Source organism: Panthera pardus, unplaced genomic scaffold (assembly GCF_024362965.1).
Source record: "Panthera pardus isolate Hobbes unplaced genomic scaffold, ASM2436296v1 HiC_scaffold_11, whole genome shotgun sequence".
NCBI classification, from domain to species: Eukaryota; Metazoa; Chordata; class Mammalia; order Carnivora; family Felidae; genus Panthera; species Panthera pardus.
This window is the reverse complement of record NW_026526666.1, coordinates 35,953,656-35,973,012: the sequence shown is the minus strand read 5'-3', so window position 1 is coordinate 35,973,012 and position 19,357 is coordinate 35,953,656. Positions and strand designations below refer to the sequence as shown.

The 19,357-nt window shown below is 40.1% G+C and overlaps 2 protein-coding genes across 5 annotated transcripts in view; one reads left to right on the top strand and one right to left on the bottom strand.

Moving 5' to 3' along the window:
* DNASE2B (deoxyribonuclease 2 beta) overlaps positions 1–5,513 on the top strand; it is an 80,818-nt gene extending 75,305 nt beyond the window's left edge. For 3 of the 4 annotated variants that reach the window (XM_019413979.2, XM_019413980.2, XM_053893229.1), the window contains 3 exons: positions 55–216; positions 1,189–1,386; positions 5,034–5,513. In XM_019413979.2, coding sequence (XP_019269524.2) covers positions 55–216; positions 1,189–1,386; positions 5,034–5,374 — 701 coding nt within the window. In that variant the 3' untranslated portion in view covers positions 5,375–5,513. Of the gene's footprint in view, positions 1–54; positions 217–358; positions 488–1,188; positions 1,387–5,033 lie in introns of those variants that run through there. The other variant, XM_019413981.2, reaches the window with a different exon arrangement.
* The window catches only part of LOC109246177 (uricase), an 85,056-nt gene that overhangs the window by 47,539 nt on the left and 18,160 nt on the right, over positions 1–19,357 (bottom strand). The window lies entirely within an intron of this gene.

Sequence of the window (19,357 nt, the reverse complement as noted above, 5' to 3'; positions counted from 1 at the left end):
TTTAAAAGGAGCTTTATTTTTCTAATTTACCTTTATTAATTGTATCTTTGGTAGGTTTACTGCTGTGGAACCGAGTGCAGGGATTTTGGCTGATTCATTCTATCCCCAGATTTCCTCCAGCTCCTGAAGAAGGCTATGATTATCCACCCACAGGGAGGAGACATGGACAATCTGGCATCTGCATAACTTTTAAGTACAACCAGTTTGAAGCAATAGGTAACATTAGAGTATGTTAAAAAAAAAAAGAGAGAGAGAGATAGCAGTGTTAAAGAAGGGATTTGGAAATGTATGAATAAATTTATTACTTCATCCGTTTCTCTATTCATTAACACTCTGTTACCTAGATTCTATTAGATTCTAACATGGGCGTTGCCATGGTGAGACCTTGAGGAGATTCACTTACTAGACCTTTGTTTCCTGATCCACCAAAGAAGTCTTTGAAATTGATCAGGGGTGGTATTTTCAAATGTCTAGCGTGGCCTGGCAGGTAACAAAAATGGGTGAAACAGGCAAGCAACGCTGCATGGGCAGTGGGGACAGAGACAAACAGGGATGTTGACTCTCCCCTCAAAAGTCTCAGCTCTGCAATGTGGCTCTGCAGAAAAGCAGACCTAATGGTTACAGATATCCATACTTTTCAAGAGAAACTAGAAATCTAGGGTGGGAGGATGTGAGAGAGTTGGGAAGAGAATATGATCTCAATCTTATTTAAAAAAAATAATTGTGGGGGCACCTGGGTGGCTCAGTCAGTTGAGCTTCTGACTCTTGATTTGGATCAAGAGTCTCACGATTTGTGGGATCAAGCCCCACATCAGGCTCTGCCCTGACAGTGTGGAGCCTGCTTGGGAATCTCTCCCTCCTCCCCCCACCCTTCTCCCGCTCACACACGGGTGCATGTGCACTCTCTCTCTCTCTCTCAAAATATAATGAAGTAAATAAATGTGCTGACTACATGTTGCCTGTAGGCCACCAACCTGACAGCTCCAAGTCAGATGATCTTCCTTTAAGATCCCAAGCTGGAATGGCCAAAAATACTTTTTAACCAAAAGTGATTTGAAGGCTATTGGCTTAAAAAAGAAATACTTTTGTTTTTGTTTTTGTGTTTTTTAATTCACACAAGATCTATAGTATCAACAAGTATTTCCATCTGTATCCTAATTCTCAATTTTTCTTTGTTTCTCCATTCAGATTCTCAGCTCTTGGTCTGTAACCCAAACATTTATAGCTGTTCCATCCCAGCCATCTTTCACCAGGAGCTCGTTCATATGCCCCAGCTGTGCTCCAGATCCAGCTCATCAGAGATCCCTGACCGGCACCTCACTGCACTTCAGTCAGCCCGGGGCCAAAAATTCCTCCATTTTGCAAAGTCTGGTTCTTTTCTTGACGGTATGAAAGACCATGATCAAACAATATATGACTCTGCTGTTGGACTCACTTTGGATTGTATAGCAGAACTATTCTGATTATTTGGGGATGGAGAAGTAGAAGAGAAGGGAGGAAAAAGGAAGGAAAGGGAAAAGGGAAGTCAAATTAGTCCAAACATTCGCCTGCTCTGCTTGAATAGCACAATTGCTGATCCAACCAGGGAAATATCTCACAACCATCCAAGCCAGGAGTCAGTGAAAATTTGCAGTCCCCAGCCTCTGTTGGGCACAGGACCACAGTTGTCTCCTTCTTTTTTCCATTCCCTAAGCAGCTATTTTAAGACTCTTTTACTCTCAAGTCCTTTATATTATGCTGCCTCCTCATTCTCAGCCTCTCTTTTTCCTTCATAGAGAGAACAGAGATCACCAGAGAGAAACCACCTCAAGAACACACTCCACCCAAAAAAGTATGGGGGTTCCTCAAAAAATTAAAAATAGGAATATCATGTGATCCCATAATTCCATTACTGGGCCTTTTCCCGAAGAAAACAAAAACACTAATTCGGAAAGATATATGCAGACCTATGTTTATCGCAACATTATTTACAGAAGCTAAGATATGGAGGCAACCCAAGTGTTCATCAATAGATGAATGGATAAAGAAGATGTGGTGTGTATACACAATGGAATATTACTCAGCCATAAAAAGAATGAGACTTTACCGTTTGTGACAACATGGAAGGACCTAGGGGGTACTATGCTAAGGGAAATAAGTCAGACAGAGGAAGATAAAACCATAGATTTCACTCATATGTGGAATCTTAAAAACAAAACAAATGAACACACAAACGGAAGCAGAAACAGACCCGTAAATACACAGAACATACTGGTGGCTGCCAGAGGGGAGGGGATGGAGGGAATGGGCAAAATGGGCAAAAAGGAGTGGGAGGTACAGGCTTCCAGTTTGTGGAATGAATAAGTCATGGGATGAAAGGTACAGCAGAGGGAACATAGTCAGTGGTATTGTAATTGTGCTGTATGGTGACCAGGTGGTGTCTCCACTTGTGGTCAGCATAGCATGACATACGGAGGTGTCGAATCACCATGTTCTGTACCTGAAACTAATGTAACATTGTGTGCCAGTTATACATGTATTTTTAAAAATGACTAAAAAGGGGCACTGGGGCACCTCAGTTGGTTGAGCATCCAACTCTTGATTTCAGCTCAGGTCATGATCTCACGGATCCTATGAACCTTGTACCTATCGAGCTCTGCACTGATAGTGTAGAGCCTGCTTGGGATTCTCTCTCTCCCTCTCTTTTTGCCTCTCCCCGGCTCGCTCTAGTACTCTCTCTCTCTCTCTCAAAATAAATAAACATCTTTTAAACATGACTGGGGCGCCTGGGTGGCTCAGTCAGTTAAGCCTCCAACTCTTGGTTTTGGCTCAAGTCATGATCTCACAGTTTGTGAGTTCAAGCCCCGCATTGGGTTCCATGCTGACAGTGTAGAACCTGCTTGGGATTCTCTCTCTCCTTCTCTCTCTCTGCCCCTCCCCTGATCCCTCTCTCTCAAAACATAAATTTAAAAACATTTTTTTCAGTGACTAAAAAGACCACACACACACACACACACACACACACACCCTCAACAATCTTATCTGTTTTTATTCCTTTTCACGAGTTTCCTTTTATCCCAACAGAAGCAGTGCACCTCTTGTGCCTTGGAACCTATCCCAGTCTCAGAATACTTTGATTCAAACACTAGATCTCTTCTCCCTCTTCTACTTCAATTTTCCCACTCTATAAGCTCGGTCCCCTTAGCACACAAATATTCCTAAAAATCTTCCCTCAATTCTAGATCCCCTATATCTCTGTTTTTTTCTTTTCTTCCAAATTTCTTTCTAAAAGTCTCTTCAGGGGGCACCTGGCTGGCTCAGTGGGTTAAGCATCCGAGTTCAGCTCAGGTCATGATCTTGTGGTTCACGGGTTTGAGCCCTGAGTCAAGCTCTGTGCTGAAGGCTCAGAGCCTGGAACCTGCGTCAGATCTCATGTCTCCCTCTCTCTCTGCCCCTCCCCCACTCATGCTCTGTCTCTCTTTTTCTCTCTCTCTCTCTCTCTCAAAAATAAATAAACATTAAAAAATAATTTTAAAGACTCTTCATGGGCTTTCACTTGCTCAATGCTCCTTCACTGTAGTCTTTGCATCTCTGTCTGTAGACACTCCAATCTCTCCCCAGTCACCAGTGACCCTCTTAGTTGACCTCACTGTCTTCCCTCCTTTCTTGCTACCTTCCTTCCTTTTATACTAGATAAAATTTACTGAATGCTTACCACTTGCCAAGCCCTGTATTAGGCACTAGAGATCCAAAAATCAACAGGACAGAAATAGCCTCTGCAGAATTTGGCACTGTTAAAACCCTTTTCTTCCTGAAACACTCTCCCTCCCTGATTTTTGGGAGTGTGCAGTCTCTTGGTCTTCTTCCCACTTCTCTTAAGTCTCTTTAACTAGGTCCTCCTCCTCTGCCTACTCCTTAGGTGACTGGGTTGCCACGTGGTCTTCCACTCTTCCTTATCTCATTCTATATACTCATTCTATGCAATTCCAATAAGCTTTCAGGCGATTCTCAAGACCTCTGGACTGACAGAGCCAGCAGTATTCAATAGTGGGTGGGACATTGCTGCCTGGGGGTGGTATAGCCATGCCAAATTCAACGTGCCAAACTCATCATTATTGCCCACAAATCTATTCTTTTTCTTATATTCTGCAGAGTCAACTGAGGACTCTAGATCCCTCCTTTTTCTTTACTGCTCTAGCAACTCATCAAATTCAATCAGTTCTAGGTCCTTAGTAACACTCACATTTATCTTTTCCTCTCCAAACTTTATGCCACTGCCTTAGTCCATGCCTGTGTTTATTGTCACAATTATTGTGACAACCCTGTGTTTTCCCTATCTCCAATCTAATACACCTTTCTCAATTCATCCTGCACGTTGCCTCCCAACTGATATTTATGATCAAAAATCAGCTTCTGTTATCAGTTTTCCACTAACATTTCTCTAAAAATTCTCCCATTGAGGGGCGCTTGGGTGGTTCAGTCTGTTGAGCATCTGACTTCGGCTCAGGTCACGATCTCATGATTCATGGGTTGGAGCCCCACATTGGGCTGTGTGCTGATGGCTCGGAGCCTGGAGCCTGCTTCGGATTCTGTGTCTCCCTCTCTCTCTGCCGCTCCTCTGCTCACACTCTGTCTCTCTCTCAAAAATAAATAAACATTAATTTTTTTTTAAATTCTCTCCTTGATTTCAGGAAAATCCAAACATTTTGGCATGATATGCAAAGAGCCCTTGAAGCTGGCCCCTGGTTACTTCTCTAGCTTCATTCTGTCTAAAGATCTTTTCAAGACAAAAGCATATATTGCCCTCTTGTTTGTGTGGAACAGAAAACATTTTTAAACGCCAATATCACCTTAGTGATAAGAACTTTTATTTGCATAACACTTTAGCACTAACAAAATGTTCTCCCATCCACTATCTCAATTATGTTGTTATTATTGTGCTCGTGACATCCATATATCAGGGGTGAATGATGATTTCCATTGCTGAGGATATTTTCAGGGACTTATCTAAGTATAAATACTAACCTCACTATCTTTCTCCCTGTAAACCCTAGACATCTTTGCAGCCTGGATGGCTCAACGGTTGAAGACGCATTTGCTAACAGAAACCTGGCAGCGAAAGAGCCAAGAGCTTCCTTCAAACTGCTCCCTTCCTTACCATGTCTACAATGTCAAAGCAATTAAGATATCTGGACACTCTTATTTCAGTTCTTACCAGGATCATGCCAAATGGTGTGTTTCCCAAAAGAAGACCAAAAATCGCTGGACCTGCATTGGAGACTTAAATCGGAGCCCATACCAAGCCTTCAGAAATGGAGGATTCATTTGTACCCAGAATCAGCATATTTACCATGCATTTCAAGGATTGGTTTTGTACTATGAGAACTGTAACTAAACTTGGTGAAAGGACATATGTACCATTATTTTCAGCACTGACAATGGGTCTTCTTCCATTAGATCCATTCTTTATATACTAAAAGCCTGTGAGTATACTTATAGTCACAAATCATCAAATAAAATGCTTTTCTACTGTGGTCACCATTTTATCTTCCATTTAGTGAAAATTTATCTACTTGGCAATTATATGCCATAAGCATAAATCATTATACATAGCCAAGTGAGAATTGAAGAAATGGAAGAAAAAAATCTTCTTGACTGTTCATGGGTTGACTGAACATCTCCTAGATTAACTTCATCTCCCTCCCAAAGACTTCTCTGACTCTTCTACTCACCCCTTGTTGAAGAAAAAAAATCTCTCTCTGTACCTCATGCTACTCAGTCATATTCCTCTTAGAGTTCTCTCACTGTTTATGGTTAAGTCTTATTTATTTTTCTTGCAGTTGCTCCTTACTAATCATATGATCTTAGGATATTCACTTGAACTCTCTAAGCCTTGGTTTTTTCATCTATGAAACAATGTGTAGATATGTTTAAGCACCTAGCACAAAGCCTGGTGGGGTTGACACTTAAAAATACTGGTGGGATTGGAATATGAATCTCCCTCCCAAGTTAGAAAAGACAAGAGGAAGTTTAGAAATGAGTAATATTTTTCAAAAAAAATTGTTAAGTCAGATTAGGAGAAAGAAGTAAAACAACCCACCAAATTGGGGTCAGTAAAGAAGCCATAATCAAATCTAAGAATCTTAATTCTAGTGTGTTTCATTTTGGGAGTTCTTATCCCTAAATATGACTATTATATAAATAAACAGCAATAAACTCGTAGTAAGAACTAACTGCTTAAGAAAATTTGAAATATAGTTCTCAATTTCAAGAAAATTGCAATTTAACAAAAGAAATCACAATAATTAAAGCCAACACTTATTAAGCATTTACTATGTAGTAAACAGTCAACCCACATCTTCTTATTTGATCTTCATAACAATGCTACATAGTAGGAATCATTATCCCCATTTTACTGACAAGGAAACTGAGGTCTACAAAGCTTCAGTAACTTACCCAACATTATAGAAGGTCTATCTGAACTCTAAGGCTATGCTCTTTACTTATATTCCAAGAGACAATAAATGAAAATGATGCAATATAGGGTAATACATATATATGATGTCTTAATACCACCAAAATTCATGGGACATGATGGCACTAGTTCAATGAAAAGCAGAGAAAAAGCTAAGTTTGTCTTCCCGTCAGAAGCAAAGATAAGCTAAAGAAAGGCCTATTGAATACTAGCTAGCTAAATTACATGCTTGAATGTATGAAGAGATTTGAAAAATATGTTTTATTCTCACATAAAGTATCTGAGTATAAATAATTCCAACAAAATAGGATTAAAAGAGAAACTAAAAATATAAGATCCTGGGGTGCCTGGGTGGCTCCATCAGTTGAGCGTCCGACCGTTGATCTCAGCTCAGGTCTTGATCTCAGGGTTGTGAGTTCAAGCCCCGCTTTGGGCTCTGCTCTGGGCAGGAAGCCTACTTAAAACAAACAAACAAAAAAAAAGTACAAGATCCTGACTTTAATGGTGAAAAGGGTCATATCTTAATCCAACAGCACAGATAGGAATTAATGAAAATGAAAAAAAGAAAGCAAAGGTCAATTGAATAAGAAATTCTATTGGACTGAAAATATACACTAAGGTATGAGCTTCCCCCAAAAGGTAAATCCAGTCCTTCTAGAAAAGTGGTTTTATCTCAAGCTCAAAAGAAAAATCTAAAGAAGAGGAGAATCAAAATCAGAATCTGTACAATAAAGAGTATAAGAATGTGACAGAGAGAAAACAAAGAAGTTGCTGGCCCACTGGCAATGCACACTAACGATGTGCTTCCCACTGAAGCGGAGCAGAGAAGTGACTAGACCTTCCTTGAGGGAGGAAAAAATGCTGGAAAGGAATCGAACAGCCTCAGTAGTTCAAGAATATCAAATACTGACCTTGGGAGGAAAGAATGTGTCTTGCTTGGTGTTGGTAGTTCCTCTAGTCATTTCTTCTCCTCTTTGGGAGATAAAATAGTGTATTTAACCACAAACTAACCAAAAGTGGTTTAGCTGAATGAGACTCTTAGTAAGTGTCCAAATATTTGAAACTGTGTCAGTACTCATTCTTTCCCATCAAATCCTTCCTATGGCTTCCTGTGAAAGTACATTTACCATGCCGTGCTACAATTGTGTGTAGCATGATTGTGATGTGCTAGAAGCAGCTACAACAGACTAAAGAAACTAGTATCACTATCTTTCTCAAGCATATGCCGAGGCTTGTTACCCAGTCATGCTGATTCCTATAGAGACACTGGGGAGTATCTTCAGAATTATAATGTCATTGGAAGGAAACTGAAACATTTGAGATTATAGGGGATGTTTTCATTGATTCCCTTTGGGAGGAAGAGGAGGATATGGGAGATAACGATGAATGAAATTTAAATTCTAAACCATGGTTTAAAATACTGGAATTAAAGACTCATGTCTAAGATGGGAGTGTACTTTACAAACAAGTGTTAGGTTGTGTTTGGCTGGAAACTACCTAATGTAATTCCAGAGAAAAGACATTGAACACAGAAATAGACATATGGCAATAATTAGGGGGGAAGATGGCAATCCTGACATCGAAATTCTAAATAATGTCTGCTGTGCCTTCCCATCCTGCTTAGGTGTGAGCTTCTTAGAAAAGCTATTTTCCCCAGTCTATATCATGCAACCCTTTCCTCTCCAGCTCCAAATGACTGGACTGAGTGAGCTTGTGACACAAAAGAAAATAAGCCTCATGGCATTCCAAGGCAATATGATTCAGAGAAGAGTTTGAAGTAGGGGTATCAAGACTGAGTGTTGGGGTATGAGCACTTGCTCTGGAGGGTCATGTCCATTGGAGATCAGATCACCATTGTCTGCCTTGTGCTTGCTGAAGCAGAGAAGGGTGCAAATTCACCTCAAGATCAAAGGAGCACAGAATGATATCAATTCCAAATGTCCAGATGTCAGATGAGTTCCTTGTGGAGCCCAGCTCTTCTCCCAGTCCCATATTCTATGACATATGACTCTGTTCTCCCATTAACTAGCCCATTTTTAGTTTAAGTTGGCTTGAATACATACCTATTTCTTGCAGGCAAACAATTCTCATCTAAGTTATATAGAAATAAGAATGACAGTTGTGAATGTAGTGTCAAATCATTTCAATTAAAATAATGACTGAGAAATGGGTCATTAAACAACTCTCAAAGTCCCACAATCTCAGATGTTTTACACACTAACACAGAAGCTGGGTTACAGAGGAGGTACACTTGAGATTGTAGCACAACATGACAAATGTACATTCACAGGAAGAATTAGGAAGGATTTGGTAGGGAAGAATAAGAAAGAGTACTGATTATAGTCTCAAATATTTGGACATTTACTAAGAGTCTCATTCAGCTAAAACAATTTTTGGCTAATTTTTGGCTAAATACACTATGTCATTTCCCAAAGAGGAGATGAAATGACCAGAGAAGTTTCAACTCAGAACCTAAGACTTGCAAGCAAGGAGGAGTTTGCTGGTGAAATGAAAGTAATGGTGCCCCAGGAGAAAAGTGTCCCCAGAGGATCATCAGGGAAAGAAAAGTTGAATGTAGTTCAAGTTTAGATAGTATGAGATTGAGGTACAGAAAATAATATGGTTTCATGGCAAAAGATTCTAAAAGGATATATAGCTCAAGAGATTGAGAAATCATCAAAAAGAAATTCTGACTATGTGATTTCTCCATGAGGAAGAAAGGGAGAGAACAATGTAATTACACAGCCTGCTTTCTACCAATCTCCTCTATAACAGGTACATCTAAAACATGGGAGAAAAAGCCCATTGAACAAGAAAAATTCTTTAAAGTGGCACCAATCTGTTCACTGAATTATGTGAAACTGTACTATGAAACTTATTGCAAAAAAAAATGGTAAGGCTAACAAAAAAAAAGTTTTGTACTTACATTTAATCACAATTTACATTGGAATTAACAGGAGTTTGTGAATGCCAAAAACAAAAACAAAAACCTTTTATTTCTGTCTTTTTGGTAAAGATGCTTAGTTTGGTATTCAAACTAAAAAGGTAGAAAAAAAAAAAGTGCTGAGGGAGAACTAAATCAAGACCTCTGCAAAGCAATCTTAAGAGAGCACACAGCTCCCTACAATGAGTTCATGTTTCCAAGCTCAACAAATCACAGTGAAAATGACTGAAAGACCAGAGAACATTAAGTAAACACAGAAGACAGACAAATGTCACTTTAATATACAAAATCAGATGGAACATGTGTTCTTAAACATAATCCCCAGAATGTTTCCGTGTGCCTCTTTAAAGGGCCAAATTTTAAGCACTTACAAAGCCATCAACTAGACAATCTGCAGGTGTGAGCATGCACTAGGTTCTCTGTGGGTCATTTCCCTTTTCTACAAAAGTTCTAAGACCAGCGGATAATAAGATTGCAACAGGTATGATATACTTGAGCAGCAACAAAACAAAGGTCGCTCTTGATATCCTTATGGTCAAGATGATAACATTGGGTGAATGAGAATACAGTCCATTGAACTTACGCATTATTCAAAGCGTGGTAATAGTGGATTTGTGTCAGTGTGAAAGGAGGTTCATGGTGTTATATCCAAGCACTTTTCCCAATTTATTCCATCAAACATACTCTGTACTAGATCCTGTGATGGGCAAAAGGAACAATGAAGAAGACAGTCTCTGCCCCCATAAATATTATACTTAAGTCTCTGCTTAGCCTTGCTCCATAAACATTTTTAGATGAATTTGGTGAGTATTCAGAAAATACATTTATTAAATTGGTACATGACCAGCAGGTAAGAGGAATAGCAGATCCAGCAGATAAAATTGCCTCCCAAGGGGCCTTGAAAGGCTGGTGTAATGGGTTAAACCAAGTAATACTAAACACAATAAAGATAAATATAAGACTCTTCCCTTGAATAATAATAATTAAAAAAAGGGGGCACCTGGGTGGCACAGTCGGTTAAGTGTCCGACTTTGGCTCAGGTCATGATCTCACAATCTGTGAGTTCGAGCCCCGCATTGGGCTCTGTGCTGACAGCGCAGAGCCTGGAGCCTGCTTCAGATTCTGTCTCCCTCTCTTTCTGCCCCTCCTCTGCTCACGCTCTGTCTCGCTCTCAAAAATAAATAAATATTAAAACAAATTAAAAAAAAAAAACCCTGCACGATGGCCATCACAGAGGTATAGGTTGAGGGGAGGTACAGTTTAGTAGTAGATGATATAGAAAACGATCCAGGGGTTTTGGCCAAAAAGTCATTATAACTGGCTGCAAAGAGAAAAAGAAGCTAATAAGATCTTGAGATGTGTGAGTGGAACATGTATTAGAAAGGATAAGGAAATACACAACCTCTATCATGTGTTGGTGACCTAGATAATCACTGTTATAAGGAACACAGAGTGGAGGATGAGTAGAAGACGTTGGCCGGAATAGTATGGTTCCTGAGACAGCAGAAAGAACAGTGGAAGGAAATGGGAATGTCTATCCCTAAAAGGACTCACTGGGGACAGGATAGATTTCTTCAAATATATATTCTGTGGAGGATAGTCTACATTTGTTCCCTATGACATTTAGAGGCAGAGTCAGGACAAAGGAACAGAAAATAGAGTGAGCCATATTCAGCTCAAATTAAATACAAGCTGTGTTATCCAAACCTCTTGCTTTGACCCATGAGCTCTACAGCATATACCCAGGCTCACTCTCCAGCCAGTCTCCCACCTTTCCCCCACCCACTCACTGCACTTCACCTACTGCCATTCTTCCTCTTCCTCAAACTCTCCAAACTCACCCCCATTCCTCAAGGCATGCCTTTACTGTTCCTGCTGTCTGAAAAACTTTTCTCCCATATGTGCACATGGCTGCCTTTTTCTCATCAGTGAGGCCATCAGCATTGAAGTAATTTCTTAGAAGAGGCCTCTTCTGGCCACCCTAAGTTAGCATCTCTAATGCAACACCCTTTATTTATTTTATTTTGGCACTTGTCACTAAGTGATATGATCTTCATGAGGGAAAGTGGAGTTTTACATCCTGTTCACTGTCAAATTCCCTGTCTTTTGTGCCCTGTCTGGAGCACTGGGTGTGCAGTAAATGTGAGTTGAATGAATGAATGTAAAGATGGCAAGATCTGCCTAGACATGCGTTTGAGTGCAGAGCAAAAGTTTACTGGGAAGGCTGTGATAGAGGGAATCACACATAGATTGAGAGGTAGAACTCGATGATCTTAAAGTCCTTTTCAATGCTGAAATTCTATAATTAAACACTAAGTCAAGGGATGCATTATAATTTCCCTAACAGTTCAGAGAAAGGTAATTAATGAAGATTAGAAGAGCCAAGAAGGATTCATTGAAAACGTGGAAATTAAGGGCTCTTCAAGGACAGATGGAATTTTGACAGCTGGAATTGGAAAGAAAGATGTTCTAGGAGAAAGGAATAGTATGAGCAAAGTCTCAGAGGCAGACCTGAGGAGAGAACCACGAGGAGTTAGGCTCAACTCAAGAAGATGATCTGCTTTGGGAACTTGAGAAAAAATGAAGTTAGTCTCTGATAAGATCTGAGCCTTGAAACTGACTTAGACTAAATGATGTCCCTTCCATTCTAAAACAGTTTATTTCTATTCTATTCCATTTTAGGAGGATCTGACAATAATCCTGATGTGAGAGACGAGGTCCTGACCTAAGATGGTAACAAGTGAAACAGGAAAAGATCAATGTGAGAAACATTAAAAAAGAAAGAACAATCTACCAGGAATTCGTTTCTAAATTAATAGGTACTCAATAAATATTTGCTTCTGTACCATGAAAAGATCCCATCACTGAACACTGGCAAGATAAATACAAGCCTTTGTGTAATGATGATCATGGATTTACACACAGTTTCTCACTGAGATTCCTTTGTCACCACTATCCTGCAGGTGGCCAGCTGATTGTGGTCAGGTGCAAAAGATGTCTTCTATTACAAAAGGGCCTATATGGCTATGACCTTATTAGAATCACGCTCCATCTAGACCAGTTGTTAAACCTTCTGTGACCAGGCCTATATGAGACAGCACCATAAAGGGATTAAAATGATTTCTTATCCATCTTGCCAGCACTTAGACATACAAATGAATGCCATTCTTTCCAATTAATCACTTTAAAAGTCCATCCCTTAGTATCATTCTTCCCACCCTTCCTGACATTTCTCTTTACAAAAGTCTTTCAGAAGCCACACACCAGCCAAACAATTAAAATGTCTCATCAGTCTCTGTTGAATCTCCTTTGAAGCATCAATACAGTTCCCTGCTTTAGGCAGTGGTGGTTAGAGACCAAGATCCCTGCTGGCCTAACCCCTTTTCATGCCCTTTTCCTTGTTAACTGGTCTCCCTTTCTTCTCTTTGCACTTGACTCATTTATTTCTAACATTGCTTGATTTTTGTTGTTTTTCCTCATTTCTTCTGAAGCTTTTTGAAAGAAATATTAAATATGTTAGCGTTATTGAATGAATTCAGGATGCTACCTCTTCAGAGCCCAGTTAAATTTGGGAAGTAGCATAGTACGGTATAACAGCTCGGAAATCACATAGCCCTGGTTTTGAAACCTGACTCTGTCGATCTTGAGCAATTACCAGCAGTGTGACCTTGAACAAATTATTTAACCTCTCTAAGCCACTTTCTAAACTGGAGAACAAGACTGTTGATAATAGGAATGAGATAATCTATGTAAAACACTTAGTGCCTAGCACATACAAAATTTCCCCCTTTTCCATTTTAAACTATCAGAACAACAAATATTAACTATATTAATTAATCTTATTACTCCAGAGGTTGAGGGAAAAGCAAAAGCTCTGCCTGTAGTGCATTCAAACCACAACTTGGTTCCATGAAGAAATCGGTTTAACAGGTTGGTGTCAATAGAGTAAAGGAATACAGAATGCCATTTATTTGAATTGCTCCCTTTCTCCATGGTGATAGTGTTTTTTCAATAACAAATAGACTAATAAAAGCCAGTCATTTTTTACTTTATCTCACACTTAAGGAAATCAGGAGGAATATTCTCAGGGAAGGGGAAGTACAGGCATAAACCCTACCAATGTGCATGAAAATTCTTCGCAAATGCTTTCAGTACAACATTAACAAGCAGACTAAAGGGCGCTGCTGCCATTATTTGCAGAGTAAACAGGCATGAGGCCCTTCAGGGGAGCAGGGCTTTGGAGGCTTAAATTCCAGTTCTGCCACTTTCCAAGCAGCCTCGGGGGATCTACTTAAACCCTCAAAGCCTTGCTTTCCTCATCTGTGAGATGGAGAAAATTAAGAAGAGTAGTAATAAATGTGACATTGTTACACAAGGAAAGCAGGCAGTTGACATTGTCTCCCTACTCCCTTAGGGCAATGTTAACTAAATAAAACTGGGTGCTCTGCTCAGGGTTTCTAGGCTGCATCATCTGAAGCGTACGTGGTACTTTGGTACAAAGGAAGACTTTGTATCTGGATATTAGGCAGGCAGGTGTTCAATAAATATTTGATCATTTGTTTTGGCTTTAATGAAAGTGCCTTGTGTACCCCATAGCTAGTCTAGGATCCTTTTTATAGCATTTGTAGGCAGGGAAGTCACCAGCTTCCCAGGTCTGCACCATATTCCCCTAATCCCAAGATCCTGTCTAGTTCATTCACTACTGTTTGTCATTTTCCCATAGTCTCAAAATGTTTGCCATGGTTCGGCAGGAGAGACATTCAGGAACGCAATCTCTTTTCTATGTTTGGACTGTGTGAAGCTTCCACTATGTTTAATTATCACTCTATGACTGGAAGGTATTTCAAACAGAATTGAAGGAAAAGGAGTAATGTAAATGATTGTCCTAAACAATCAGTTGGTATGAATGTCACATATGTACCACCTTCTGAAAAAGGGGGCTGTCTCACTTTTTTCCATTTGGAGTGAGAAGATTGTTGTAACCTCTAGAGGCTACTGATTCACGAGGGGAGGGGTAAGCTGCTGATTTGGGGGAAATGGGTTGTTCTGAGCAACGTTGGGTCAGCTAAATGACTAGGGTGTGTGTAGGTGGGTGGATGAGGGAAATCCTTTAGAGTTCAGGGAGCAAAACAGGCAATGGAAATCCCATACTTTGATGCATATGTTGTGGGGGAGAAATACAGCCATCAATTTTGAAATGACTTCGCCTTATAGATAATTTTTTTTTTGGCATTTCTTTCCTATTTTCAATCAGAGTTTTAATTTTTTTTCTTTTTTTAACTTTTTTGTTTCAAATTTTTATTTAAATTCTAATTAGTTGACACATGGTGTAATTTTGGTTTCCGGAGTAGAATTTAGTGATTCAGTTTTAAATATTTTTACTTTTAAAATACATTTTTGCAGCACATACTAATACATTTGAAGCTTTGTGTTGCCCTCTGACCACATTCCTCATCCTCCGCAGAGGTAACCACTATCTTGAATATTGGTTAATCTCGTGTTTGTTTTTCTTTGTTTTTACCATATGTATATACTCTTAAACCATATAGTGATTTGGTTTATGTGGTTTTGAACTTTGTTTATTCTGTTTGGGGTTCATTGAGCATCTTCAAACGTTTACAGTCTTAATTAAATTTGGGAATTAAAAAGAATAGAAAATAAAATACGTTTTTTCTTTATTAAAAAAAGATATATGTTCACTGAAGCACATTCCAATACACAGATAAGCAAAAGGAAGAAAGTACAAAGCGCTGCAAAAGAGCAGTTGGGGGAGGTGGTATTGATTAGAAGGGGCGTGAGGAAACTTCCAGGGGGAGATACAAATGTTTTGTCTTGATTGGGCTGGTGATTACAAATGTGTATACATTGTCAAAATTCAAGCTGTATGCTTAAAATGAGTGTATTTTGTGTGAGTGTATATAAAGTATTCCTTATAGAGCCAGTCAATATTTTTCGAAGTACTTCTGTCGTCACCCATACAAAACTACGATTAATACCCTTTTGTACATTTTTTTTAAGGATTTTCTATGTATCTATATATACACATATCTATGTATATCTATATGTATCCATATATCTATATATTTGTTTGTTTACACAAAACATGGTATCATTTTTTTTTAACAAATGTAAGTGGTTCTTAGGAATTTTAATTTTTCACTCTCCTACTTGGAAGTAGATTTGACCACCATAACCAACTGCTCCCATAAAGCTTTATTACGTAACACCCAAGGGAAGAAATTGCTTTGGGGAGAGAGAAACAGGAAACTATTTTCACTTTTTACAGGCTCCAGGATCTCATTATTGATGATTTAACAATCACTGCACGCATTGGCTAGCAACACTTGCCATTGATAATTTAATGACAACTGACTGCCGAGTAACCCCCTGGCAGTTGCTACCAATAGCCTTGATTGCATCATAGGTGCCTCCGTAAGTGTGATTCCACTTACATGTTTGTGCCTGATGTGCAACTATACAAGCCTCTGCATCTAGAGTTTTACTAGATATTTTAAAGGAGATGAAAACAGAAAAATCTGACCACTTCCTCCAGAGGCAAAGGAATCATATTCCAAAGGTAATTGAAAGACAGGGAAAACTTTATCTCTACCCTCCCAGAGTCCTCAGCTGGGTCTAAGAATTAAACTGACATAAAACACATTAACAGGAGAAAATCACACACATTTTATTTAGTATGTTTTATGTGACATGGGAGTCCTCGTAAGGAAACAAAGACCCCAAAAAGTGGCAAAACCTAAATGCTTTTATACTAGGTTGATCATTAGAGACAAATGTGGAAGAGTTACTAAGAAACTATGGGAAGGTTAAAGGAAGGAAATAATCATTTTAACAATCTGTACAGAATTCTCTCAGCTTCGACTACCCAATTCTGGTGATAAGAATGTTTCTTTCCTCCTGTTCCCGGGAAAGCATCTTTCACATGGGAGTTTCATCTGCTTTTAGGAAGAAAAGGGAAGGTCAGAAGCATCCTTCCTGCACTCGTTGTTTTTCAAGTGCCTTTAGCTCGAAATAATCCTCTGCCAAAATGGCATATTTCGGAGTGACGTGGTGGTTTCCTTCATAATTCTGAAACCCTGAATGCCAGCTCCTTCTTGTCTATGGGAGTCCTCAGGAACAAGGAAGGAGCCAGAGAAAGGAGAGTCAAACCTTCCCTGCAGTTAATATGGATGTCAACGTACGGACCCAATTGCAAGGGAAGCGACAGCAATGAGCACCTGCCTCTACCTCCGTGCACGTGTGCGCGCACATGCGCGCAGGTAGGTTGCTCCGCCAAAGGAAGAGGAGGGTTAGATAAAGCTTCTGACTCAAGGGTAATCTGTCAGGGGTTAACGGGTTCCTAGAGAGCTGGAAAAGAAGCTATAAAAATCTAGCCACTTCTACCAGGGACCAAATAATTGTGGCCCCGTTGACAGGAAAACAAAAACAGAAATAAAACACTAGTCGTTTCGTGACTCATTTATAGCAGGTGCCCAGTCGCTCAGGACCATATGCAGATGAGGGTTTCATGAGAGCCTCCTGATGACTCAGGTCTATCTCTCCACCTCCAGGAGGAAGAAGAGTGCCTGGTGACCAACGGGAGGCCGATCCAAGCTGCGGGGCTTGCCAGGTGTGTCCCTATATCCAAGAAGTCAGACTTGCGGCTTCCTCAGCTCCCACCTGAAGCCTGCGTGGGGGCCCCGAGATGGGAAGGCCCAGATCCTTGGGGCCACGGGTCCGCGTGAAGGCACCTGAGAAGCTACAGAAGTTGTCCTGACTCTGTGTCTGTGCTTTGGGGTTGGGGGGTGGGAGCTGCTGTCAGGCCCTCAGCCAGCAGGCGTGTAGAGAGTGAGGGCAACGCATGAGAAGCAGGGAGTCAGGACGCACTGACAACAGCAGAGAAGTGACAAATGACAGGGTGGGAAGACAGAACATCTCTAAATTTACAGCTGTCTGAAACCACTTAGTATTGGGCTAACAGCCCTGAGGATCTCAAATGTTCCTGAGGGCATGGCAGCATTATAGCATTGGGCAATGACTGATGTTCAAAATGAATCATCAAGAAAAGGTCAAATTATGTTCAGAACATTTTAAGAAGGCAAAGTAAAGCATTTTGGAAAAATCAGTTTTCAAAATAAAATGTTTAAGTCACCATGTAGGTTTGGGTTGTGCTATGTGGCTATTAATAGTACCTCCACTTAAAATATTAGTTATATTCTATGTTACCATATTAAAAATCCCACGTGGAGAGAGTTGATTTTTATCTTATATAGGCTTACTGATATGCAAATATATATACACATATATACCTATTTCTTTTTTATTTATTTATTTTGAGGTAGAGAGAGGGAACCAGGAGGGAAGGGGCAGAGAGAGGAAGGAGAGAGGATCCAAAGTGGGCTCTGTGCTGACAGCAGTGAGCCCAATGCAGGGCTTGAACTCACGAACTGTGAGATCAGAACCTGAGCTGAAGTCAGATGCTTGACCTATTGAGCCACCCAGGTGCTGCTATACCTATTTTTAAATATAATCCCGTATCTTCCTACCTCCTTTAGAACCTGATGCCGTTATTTTTCTCCTCCCACGTTATCTGTCAGCCACGTGCTCGCGACTAGATCTTTCTCCTCAGCATATAAGCATGTTTAGCTGTCTCCCACTTTGAAAGCAAAACAAACAAACCTGTCTAGGCCCTACATCACCCCACGCTCTTCCAGAATTGACCTATGCCTTGCCTTTCCTTCATAATCAAACTTTTAGGAATGGGCTGAGTCTCATGGCCACTTGTCCAAGGAATCTTCTCTTACTAATTTCCAGTGCACTCTACTTAAAGTTTTAATCTTATCTTTACACCTTTTCATTTGCACATTTCACTGTGCCCCCCTTCATAAGCCATAATTTCCTCCAAGTCCCTGTGGCACTGCTCTGCTTTATTTTCTTCCTACCTCCTTTCAAGTTCCCTTTCCACCTCAGTGTCAATATTTCTCAGGGTTCCATCTCTGGATCTCTTTTCACTTGAAACATTCTCCCTAGGCAGTCTTATCCACTATTGCTTTGATGACACCCATATATATATTATTGACAAAGTTCTCACTTATGTGTGTGTTTATGTGCAGGTGAGTGTGTAAAACAATGCAGTAAATATCTCTATTGGAATGGCACTTAAAATGTCCTATATTCAAGACTCTTTTCTGCTAATCAGACCTGCCCCTTTTGTTTTTCCTGTTTGGGAACCGCTCATCCAGTAACCCAACTTTGGAGACATTAGAGATTCTTCTCTTTCCTTCCTCTACTCATCCAAATGATTACCACTTCCTCTTGATTCTGCTTCCTTAATACCTCTTATATCTATCTCCTCCAGACTGCCTCCTGTGTGCTGCTTTACTGGATGTTATATCAGGGTACTGCTTCAGTACTCACCTTCACACTTCAGGTCTTGATTCCTGAACTTCGTGCTATACTCCTGGGCTTCTCTTTGGAATTTTGCATTTGGTAATCTGGATTTATTCTCATTCACTACCCAAGACTTGAGATCCTGGTCCTGTTGTGCAGGCCAAAGACCATCCCTCCCTTTCTCTTACCACCACCCTATATAAGGGGGAGAGAAACAGGATAATTTCTCTTGATGGAGGACACTCCCTCACAAATCATAGCGAAATCATAATTTGTTGTTCTGTATTGGAATCGTTGGTTCCTTTGTTGTCTTCCCCTTTATGCTCTGAATTATTTTACAATTCTTGACTGCTATTTTCAATATCTAGATAATCAGTGGGCCTGGTTCTATTATCTGTCTTTTCCCTTGATCATTACCCACATTTTATTGCCTCATCACGTCTATTAGTTTTATATCCTATACCAAGGATTAGACATAAAAATATCACAGAGAGTCCTAGTGTTATATTTCATGAGGGAAGGTCCCCCCTTTTCTCTGTTAGGCAGAGAGGGTAAGGGCTTGGCTCCTTCAG